Source organism: Rhinolophus sinicus, linkage group LG12 (assembly GCF_036562045.2).
Source record: "Rhinolophus sinicus isolate RSC01 linkage group LG12, ASM3656204v1, whole genome shotgun sequence".
Classification (NCBI taxonomy): domain Eukaryota; kingdom Metazoa; phylum Chordata; class Mammalia; order Chiroptera; family Rhinolophidae; genus Rhinolophus; species Rhinolophus sinicus.
This window is the reverse complement of record NC_133761.1, coordinates 15,087,309-15,098,020: the sequence shown is the minus strand read 5'-3', so window position 1 is coordinate 15,098,020 and position 10,712 is coordinate 15,087,309. Positions and strand designations below refer to the sequence as shown.

General features: G+C 39.2%; 1 protein-coding gene across 11 annotated transcripts in view; it reads right to left on the bottom strand.

Annotated features, from left to right (window-relative positions):
- Positions 1–340: 340 nt before the first annotated feature.
- Positions 341–10,712, bottom strand: part of ENPP2 (ectonucleotide pyrophosphatase/phosphodiesterase 2) — a 99,070-nt gene continuing 88,698 nt past the window's right edge. For 10 of the 11 annotated variants that reach the window (XM_019715356.2, XM_019715585.2, XM_019715666.2 and 7 more), the window contains 4 exons: positions 10,074–10,151; positions 6,764–6,896; positions 5,467–5,623; positions 341–941 (listed from right to left, as the gene is read on the bottom strand). In XM_019715356.2, coding sequence (XP_019570915.1) covers positions 771–941; positions 5,467–5,623; positions 6,764–6,896; positions 10,074–10,151 — 539 coding nt within the window. In that variant the 3' untranslated portion in view covers positions 341–770. The remainder of the gene's footprint in view (positions 942–5,466; positions 5,624–6,763; positions 6,897–10,073; positions 10,152–10,712) is intronic. The other variant, XM_019715275.2, reaches the window with a different exon arrangement.

Here is a 10,712-nt window from a genome sequence, read left to right as displayed (position 1 = left end):
CTCAACACATTCTCAGTTGAGTCTAATACTTAGAGCTTTGAACCAACTTGATCAAAAGAATCTATTCTGCCAAAGTTCAAAATATTTTTAAAAGAGATAGGATATTCAGGAGTTCTGGTCTCCATTTCCCTCTGTCCTTTTGATTTTCCAAGGATGTGTACCTAAAGTATCTCATCCAGGCCACAGAAGTAGTTGAATATGATGGATGCCCCTTTGAATGTGAACTATTTTCAACTAGGAAGAGGGCCCAATACAGGAAATCTATACCTTTCATGCATGAATATACCAAATGCAAACACTCTAATTCATAGGTGAAATAATGGCCAAATAGAACCAGAAAAAAACTGAATGTGTGATTTATTATATTTAAGATTGGTCTATAAGGCTTAAATATGTCTGTCATAATTAACAGTAAATGAATGCAACTTTACAAAATTAGTATTTCAATACAGTACAGGACTAAATGTGGCAACTGTGCATTGGAAAATTAACATTTCCTCAATGCAAATATCAAACGTGCAGCACACTTTAGAAGCTTCCACTAAAAACGCAAGCTGCAGTATTTATTACAAGCTCTACGCAGAACACAAGACTACCTAAATCAAGCATTAGAGAAAAACAGTAGAGTCATTTGGGCGTAATGTGTCAGATTTGGTACAGGATTAAAATACTAACATTTTTTTTAATGGCCTGGTTTCAAATTAATAAATACAAAAACAATATAAAAATATACACCAGTTGATAAGACTGCACTGCAGAGGATCAGAAAGTTAAATCTCGCTCTCATATGTATGCAGGTATGTCTTTAGTGTCAGAATTTCAGAATAGCTGCGGCTGGTCTTTCGGAAGAAATCCAGACTAGTGAGATGTTCAATGTCCCGCACCCGAGCTGTGTGCATCTTCATGAGATCTTCTACCCATTTTGACTCATCCTCTGAGTTCTGCAATGTAAACAGAATACAATAAGAGTCAGAATTTTCCAGAGTTCTCCAAACAGTCAACTTGCGCCAAGTCCACAAATGACCTCTGCACACTCCTGCACCCAGAGCCTATGAGTGTTATTTCTTCCTGGCCTCCCTGCCACTCAACCACATGCCTGTCAGTAACATGCCACACATACCTGCCCGTGGCTGTCAACATTTTCAACAGCAATTAGCTGTACCAAATAAACGAGACATGTGGTATGAAAGGGCACTTGACTCAATCGGTTCTCAGAACGTAAATCACATTTAGGAAAACCAAAGGTCATGGAGAATTCAGTAATGTGTTGCTCTTCCCCTGCTGTCAAATTGCAATGCGGAGCACAGAGCACAAATAAGTTGGAATGCTCTTCTGCCTCCCCAGGAAAGTGACAGCTTGTGCCCAAAGCCCAGCATCATGTGTGTGCATGCCTAATCTTCCAGAAGAACCTGCTACGTCAACAACATCATCTCTTAGATTGCAAGGGATTGACATTAGAATAATGAGTTTGACTTAAAACAGCTCAGTTGATATACCCAGCCGGCACTTTGGGGCCCAAGAGGCCTCGTTTGGAACTCTGGCTCTACCACGTCCCAGCTTTGAGACTTTGGTCAAGCTACTGGACCTTCCTATGCCTCAGTTTCTCCATTGATTCAAAAGGATAATAATGCTTCCTTCAACAGCTCCCTGGAGGGAGAAAGGAGAGGATGGAAGAAGGGGGGGAGGGAAGGTAAAGTAAGGAAACATCATGGAAAAAAGGAAAAAACAAATCTCCTTCTGTCTTAGCTCCTTGCCAAGAACTGCCTCATTGGCACACATTCCAGACAAAGGACATTCAGATGTCCCACACCAAACAATCTATTTCATGTCTGAGCTGAAACTAAAAAGCAATTCAGGCGAAGCAGTTCTTTACATTTTAAAAAGATCTTCTTTCACTTTTGAGGGAAGTTGAAAGAAAGAATGACATCTGTGAGGCCTGAGGTTCATGGGGAAATGCCTATCTTCATTAGTAGACATGAAGCAGAGGAGCCTCTGCAAATAATTTCACTCTCAAATGCCCCTCAAAGTGCAACAGCTCCCAGAAGGCTTTCTCTAAGTTGAAGGGTTGTTGCACGTCCCAGGGCTGAGAATGTTCAAACATGCCCTCACCCAACTCTTTTCCTGCTGGTGGTCTCAATGAGTGACCCACCAAAGCCCAAGAACCTGCAATGGGTTTTGTCGGAGAGCTCCAACCCACACAGACCTGGACAGGGAGCTACAGCAGCTTGTGCCAGTGCTAAATATGTACCACGAGGGTGTTGGTTCAGGAAAGTGATGCCTGGCCATCCCAGGCAAAAGGAAGAAACAGGAAGAAATTTCTTTGCAGGCTGGGGAAGTAAGGATTTTAACCCTCCATGCCCCACCCTCCTAACCCAAGCTAACCAAGATCTCCACGATTCACAGGAAAGGAAAGACCTAAATATAACTCTACCCACAACGGTACTGACCAATCCTCGGTGTGACCATATAATTAACGAAGTAGGAGGTCTCCAAAGCCCTTAGGACCCCCTCAGAGTTAGCAGAGTAAGCATGAAGCTATATTTTGGGAGAATTTTCATATTCAACTCATTTATTTAATTTTCAATGGTCAGTAAGTCATTTGAATGTGTGGGCAAGGGGTGACAAGGTTTTTTTCTAGCTTAAATAATGGCCAGCTGGGATTATAAGAATTCAGGGGAAAATCTGTGTTTTGCTATTTCTTCCCTTGGGAAGTGATTTGCTAAATTCATTGGAGGGACATCCTTTGCTGGTTCTCATGTGCTAAAATTGAGCATCCCATTAGTCACTAGAAAATACTGCCAATGCTTCACATGAAAACAATGTCTTCTGCCTGATGTTGGCTGGCAATCGACAGAAGTATATGCGGAAGAAGACCCTGGTGTGAAATGCAAAACTGATAAAATTCAAATAAAAGTCCATGTGCACCAAGGGAGGAAGGAAAGGAGAAACTTCAAGAATATACAACTCAGAATATTGACGCAAACCAAGGCACAACCCAGGAATTTGCCTATTGTCTTTCTTCCTCTGAAAATTTACTGTTCTCCTGACTTTCTTCCAGTTGAGTTTGGGAATTCAAGCCCCGGCAGTTTTAAGGTGAACTTCCAAGCAAGGTGGTTCTTCAATAAGAAGCATACTGGCCCTGGACTGTCTAAGAACTATACCTCTGAGCTGTACTCAGACTCAGGAACCAGGAAGGAGAGGAAAACACATTAGTGGATTTAATGTGTCTTCTGTTTGCCAAGTGAAAATTTTGCGGTAACTAAAGAACGGTTCTGACCTGAACTTGGACCGTTTTCAAACCCTCCCCTCACCAAGTTCCCCTAACAACAGAGACATTTGACTATGTATTTCCTAAGGATCTAGGTATACCTTCAACGGCCTATTATGAATCAAATGTTCTTTGCAGTCTCTGCTTTACCTCAAAAAATGCATGGCAATTTTGAATTTCACTCCATAACATGTGTTTATTTATTTTTTTGCCAAAATTTCACCTTCCCACAAAAAAATTTTAGGAAAACTGAAGTTCAAAGAAAGTATATTATGTAGCAATACAGAGGCATTATATCCCCCTGTACACCATTAACGACTCTTAATGGTTTACGAACAATCAAAATGGAGAAGGTCAAGCCAATATGTTGATGACAACTCATCTCTCTTACAATTCCCTTGCTTCTCCACCTCTCATTCAATTCTTTATAAGATCTTACTGATCCCCCTGGTAAAATATTGCTGCTTTCCACCCTTCTTCTTAAATTTCCAAGATCACAACCCCAGTTCAAGTTGTTACTTCAATCCTGTGAACCTTACCAAAGTTCCCTTTGAGCACCATGTTTGATCCCCTCCAATTCAAATTTATTTCCCTAAAGTACAACCTAAAATGTTGCTCTTAAGCTCAAACATTTTCCATGGCTTTCTAATGCCTGTACAATAAGAAAAATTCCTCAGGTCCCAAGGTTCCACTATGGAAACCTGGTAAATGTGAAAGAGGATGGGTTTTTGGAGTCGGAAACCTTGAATCTAAAGTTCTGCAATCCTACTAACTAACCAGGTAACCATGTAACATACTTCCCCTTTATTCGCTATAGGTTTCTCCATCATTAACATGTATCCTCTGCCTCATAGAGTAATTACATGATCAGAAATAATATATGCAGAGGACCTGGATAGTACTTGGATGACAGCATGTACTCAATCAATAGTCACAACTACTACTATTGCTATTGTGAATATTATTACTACTTCTTGTATTTTAAATTTGATTTCAAAAAACGTCTAAAATCATGTCTCCCACTGTTACCCTCACTTCCAGTATTCTGGCCAAACTTAAATAGCTTTTTTGGGCCATGTTTCAAATTTGTTTTCTTTTTTTTCTGTATTCCTTATTTTCTTTGGATAGTCACAGCCTCGATCTTCACCTACAATTGAAACCATAGCCCCAAAGCTACCTTGCCCAAGAAGCTGATAATTTCTGTGGAAACTATTCTTACAGCACTTTGCCTCTTAGTGTAGCAATTCCTGCACCTGTTTCATTTGCTCTCCCCCACTGAAGGCTGACTAGAGTAGTGACTATATTTCACATGCTATTGTTTCTCCCAGTACCTTACACAATGTGGGAATCTGAGTACTGCTTGTTGACTAAAAATCCTCTCCTGTAGATTTTATCCCTGCTCCTTCTATTAAATGAAACAAAAGCATAAGACTATTACTTCTAAAATCAGCTTTGGAGCACAGATTTTTCCATCACATTAAAGAGACCTGGAGTAATTAAGTGATTTATACCTGAGAGAAGAATTACTTCAGGGCCAGGAGCACACAGAATGACTCCTGTTTACCTGTCTGGGGTGTTTTCATCATGCCATCCTGTCTCCACATAGGGATGAGTGAATCAGGAGTCATCTTGATATTTGAGAATGGGGTGACCTGTTCTATCTGCCCTTATAACTAGTAGCAAAGGAAAATCTGATTTGTGAACTATCTCTGTGTGTGTGTGTGTGTGTGTGTGTGTGTGTGTGTGTCTTTTTAAATGTTTTTGTTACAGACATTTTCAAACATCCACAAAAGTAGAGAGATTAATATAATGAGCCCCCATGAACTCTTATCTAGTTTCAACAATTATTAAAATTTTGCTACTTTTCTCTTTCTGTTTATAAAATCTATATGTCTTTTGCAAAACTGAAAACATTTGGGCACTTTCATCATTTGTCAAAATCTAAGACATAAATAGAACTACATTAAATGCTCATTCACACCCCCACACAGACTCTTACATCGAAAAATAAAAAGCCATGAGAACACACAATCCCTAAGTGTTGAGTAAAGTTTTGTTTGAGTCCTCTCTTCTTTCCACTTGGCTGTATAATCCAAATGTTTCATAATAACTGTGTTCTAGTTCAACCGTGGGAATACAAATTGAGAAATAAAGATGAATTATGTAAGCAAATTCTAAAGGACTCTCTTTGAACTCACATTGCAGCTCTCCTCGTTGTCAGGTCTGTGAGGAAGGATGAATGAGGAGACGGAGAGGGGGCCGTCACACTTGTCCGCAGGCTGAGTGAAATCCAGGCAGCTGGTGATGATGCTATAGTAGTGGGTCGGAACGGGAATGGAACTGCCTTCCACGTACCTGAAACAGGAAGGTAAAATAAACTTACAGCTGGTATAGGAGCTTTCATTTTCAGGTGGTGACCAATGACTATTGCCTAGGTCACTACAATTCCCACTCAATAGAATCAGTTTTCTCTTCTAAGCACTAGCCCACTTCTCTATCTTTGAACATGTTTTTGCTGCCTGAAATCACCCTCACTCTCAACCTGGCAGAGCAAAAAAGATATTCTAGGCAAAGAAAACAGTTTGAATCAAGACTTGGACGCTGGACATGAAGAATAGATCAATGTAGCGGAACTGTAAGGCTGGAAGAGTCAATAAAAGCCAAATTATGGAGGGTTCTAAGTGCCGAGCTGTGGCGTTTGGTCATTATTATTTAGATAGTAACGCTCCACTGAAGATTTCTGTGTAAGGAAATGTCACTCTGAGAGCCATGTTTCAGGGAAATAACTTTCATAAAGTTGTATAAAATGGACCAGAGACAGGAAACACTGAAGCTAAGGGAATAACAGCCCTTTTAAGCCACAATGAGATTCTGAACTGCGTACAAAGAACTCACTTACTAAAGGAAATACTAAGAACTGAGTGTTAGTGATGAGCCTGGGGGGATAGAACATTAAATGATGGCATTATGAATTTGTCATACTTTTATTTTCCTGCCTTCTCCACTATACTGTAAGTTCGTGGAAACAGAATATTCTTATTCTATTATCTTCCCAATAGCACCACAGAGAGGGATAGAAACTAGATTTGACCAAAGTCTATATGCAATTTCCTATTGATATGTACTAACTCTGAAAATCTAAAGGATTCTAAAAGTCTCCCCCCACCTCAATAATGAAGATAAGTGAAAATCATCATCTTCCCACAGAACAGTTGTTGAAGAATAAATGACAAAAATTGTTTTAAAAACTTTTGATACATTTTCTTTTCTGGGACGCAAAAGTGCATTTATTTTCCACAAAACCCAATTCCATTCCAACCACCAATGCCACGCTTAATCAAAGATCCAAAAGAACTGAAAAAATCATAAAGAGATTCAAAGAGCTAAAGATTGAAGGGGTATCAGTTTTTCTCCAGTACGTGAATATTTGAAGAAATAGTCTTGAGTGAGATCTTGGAATTTAAAATGCACAATAAGTGGAAATTAAAAGCTTACTGTTTGATTTTGTCCTGTGTGTCATGTAAGCCATCGAAGTCATAGTCAAAAATTGGTCCACTTATCACATTAACACCATTCCTTTCTGAAGCATATTTCTTCACCAATACCCTTTGGAAATAATTCCAGACTCCTGTGCAAAGATAAAATCAATTGTTCATGAACAAAACTCCTTGCTTTGGCCAAATTCTCTCTAGGATGCATTCTACAAGCCAAATCTCTCAACCCAAGAGTCAAGCGTGCTATTGTGATTCTTGAGTAGAATGCATCCTAAAGCAGTAGCTGTGTGTGTGTGTGTGTGTGTGTGTGTGTGTGTGTGTGTGTGATTTATGGATCAACAAAGAGAATGACATGGGGACATTGGTAAGAGAGTTTACCCTAGTCCAATAAGTCAGGGAAGGATTTTGCAGATGAAGTGGTTACTGAGCTGAGATCTGAAGGATAAGTGGGTGTTTCGTAAGCAAAGAAGTGGAGATAGGACATTCTGGGCAGAGAGAACAGGAAGTATGGTATTTGTGAGAAATAAGAAAAAGGCTTTAATCTACTTTTTCTTTCTTCATGATCTTATAGATATGCTAGTTCCCCAGTTGATGTCTCTAGCCCTGACGGAGCTCCAGGCATGCCATCCAACCATACATCTCACAATCCACTTGAATATCTAATCATGTAGAGCAAAAAATTATACAAACAGAATTCTTGATTTTCCTTCCCAATCTTGCTCCAACTCTTGGCTTTCCCATCATAGTTAGTGGCACTTGCACTTAACCAGATGTTCAGGTCAAAATCCTCAGTCATCCCTGACTTCTCTCCTTACTTCATACACATGTGACCAAGTCCTGTCAGTGCCACCTCCAAAATACATCCCCGCCATCCAATCTGACCACTTCTCACCATTTTCACTGCGTCCACCCTGGTCTAACTTACCATCTTTTCTGCAATGAACTACTGCAAAAGACTACTTGCTAGGCTCCCTGTAAGAAACTCTTGCTTCCCTGTAGCCTGTTTTCTATACAGTAGCAAGATGGATCCTTTACACCACAAATCAGACTGTATCACACTTCCCTCAACACCCATTTCTAAGACTCCAGATGATTTCTCATTGTACGTAATTAGAATAAAATCCCAACTTTGCACCTTGCCCCTGCCTACCTCCATGGCTTTACTTCCTACCCATTTCCCCTCAGGTACGTGGCTTTCTTCCTGTCCCCAACCTTGCCAACTTGTTTCCAAGCAAGCTTTTACATTTGCTCTTTCTTTTTGCCTGGAAAACTCATTCCCTGATCTGTGCATGGCAGGTTTCTCCTCCAGTATTCTTTGCTCAGTTTCAAGGTCACCCCCTGGAGAGGACTCAATTGTCCACTCTAGCTCCAGTTTACATTAGTACCAACCAATCAGAGGGGCAGGCGAGGAGCAGAATGGAAAAGAGAAAGGCAAAGGAAGGAAATAGCAAGAGAACAGGAAAGGCAAACGATGAGTTGGTTCTGAAATGTATTAAGATTCAACTTACTATGTTCCATTCTACACGGGGGTTATAAAGTTCAGGCTGTTATTACTTCTTACCTCCTCCTATTTAAAAGTACTTGGCCAGTTTTCTCATAGTATTTCAACTGCTTATACCTTCTGATACTCGAAGTGAGAAAGAACAGGCCACCAAAGCCAAAATACTGTAGATAATTATTTGCAACAAAGAAAGGAGGACAGTGGAAGAGAAGTTCAAATGTTATGCATAAAAACTAGGGAGGCAAAGAGGGAAAAAAATAACAATAAGAACAGTCTAAAGGCCAAACCCACATGTGGCATGTGAAAAAACCATTCCCTGGTGAAGAACAGTGAGCCCTCTGTGAAAGGACTTCTGCCATGCCAGCCTCAGGGTGGTACCGAGTGTTTCCTTTATTACTGCTTGGTCAAAAGGCATCAGTAAAGAATAGAGAAATCCAGGAAACCCTGATGTGTGGAAATTAAAGGAAGCTGTATTTCATGTAATATTGTGAGAAATGTGTCTCTGTAGGTTTCTGAGACATTTCTCAATTGTGCCTGAGAACAAACCAGGAAACCTTCTTTTAAGAGTATACTTTACTTTTTCACTCATAAGCAATGGATTCTTATTTTGAATAAACTTTCATTTACTAAACTAGGACATCAAATAAACTTTTTATTTCTCTAAACCATGTTGGACATTTCACCAATGTCAAAAGTTGGGGAGGCTTGCCACTCTAGATGATACTCTACAATCATTCATTCCGATGAGTCCGATTTTGAAACTTTATTTTGACCCTGAAAGTCCTGTAACATAAACTAATGTTCTTTACCAGGTAGGCAGAGGTGTCTCCCTTTCCTACCTTTCCTATAAGCATATTAGGTCTGCTCATTGTAAATGAACTAAAGGGAAGTAAAAGCTACTCCATAATGCTTTCTCTATGTATGACTACACGGATGGATGGATGGATGGATGGATGGATGGATGGATGGATGGATGGATGGATGGGCAAATGAATGAATTCTTTGTTATGAGAAATAGAAAACATTGTTTTGGCCATTGGACAATTAAGTCATAGATCTGTATAAAAACCACTGAGGTCATGCAATCAAACCTCTTAATTTTACAAAGGAGAGGTTACGTGACATTTCTATGATCGCGTCGCGAGAGGTCACTCTCCTGAGACTAAAACTCAGTTTTTGGCCCAGGGCTCATTGTCCCTATACTATTCATAGCATCATTATCATCCACAAATATTTATGTCACGTACAAAAACCTTAGAAGTGTTCAGAGAAACTAAGATACTTTTCACGGCTCTAAAACCAATGTAACATTCTAATGATTCAGAAGACAATTACGTCCTTGCTAAATTTCAGGATCAATCAGAATACATCATCACCATCACCCTACAGGAGACAGGTGCTAGTAGCTTTTACTGTAACATCCAGTAAATAAATATAGATGTTGTTAAATGTCAAGTGGCCTCCAGAATACAGAGAAGACCCTTTTTAAAGAGCTTTATAGTGAACATTGAAATAGAAAGAACACCAGATTAGAAGGAAAACACAAGCTTGGTTTCATTCAGCTTATACTATTCATAATCTGGGTCACTTCTTATGATTTGATTTCTTAATTATAAACCATGAATAAAGAATCTGCCAATCTCCCTCACAGATTCATATTTTGGATTAACAATAGAGAATTCATATGAAAGTTCTTCAAAAATCATAAAGACGAGACACAAAAAGTAGTACAGAGGTAGAAAAGGTAAGTGGCAAATCTAGAAATACTTTTTTCATAAATCATAGTTTACTAGGTAAATATTGGACTTACGTTTGAAAGCAGGATACATTGGAACCATATTTGTTACAAGGAATGCATCATATTTAGCTTCTGGTGAAGAGCTCAGATCTAAACATTAGGAAAAATAACTGTCATTTCTTACCAAAACCTATATCAATTAAAAAAAATCAATCTTCTAAAATGGTCCAAACAGCATAAAGTAGATGGATCTACTCTCTTATTCCCACGCAATCCTTCATTTATAGAGAATTTCCTACGTCCCCTCCCATTCAATCTTTCTTTTACTCAATAGTTGTCCCTCAAAATATTTTTACAATGCTTCTTCTTCCTAACTTGTCTTTGGTCAACGAAATAGTATGTAAAGAAGTCCTTGATGTCACTAGTATAATTTGGACTTTAAAAAAAATGTCATCAAGGTAATGAGAGATAATTAAAGGGTTTCACATATTCTTAAGAGATCACCATGATGGTATTATTTAAATAATTAATACCTTTTATTTTAAAGGATGAACTTTTTTTTAAAATAAATTTTATTGGGGAATATTGGGGAACAGTGTGTTTCTCCAGGGCCCATCAGCTCCAAGTAGTTGTTCTTCAATCTAGTTGTGGAGGGTGCAGCTCACTGGCCCATGTGGGAATCGAACTGGCAACCTGTTGTTCAGAGCTCAC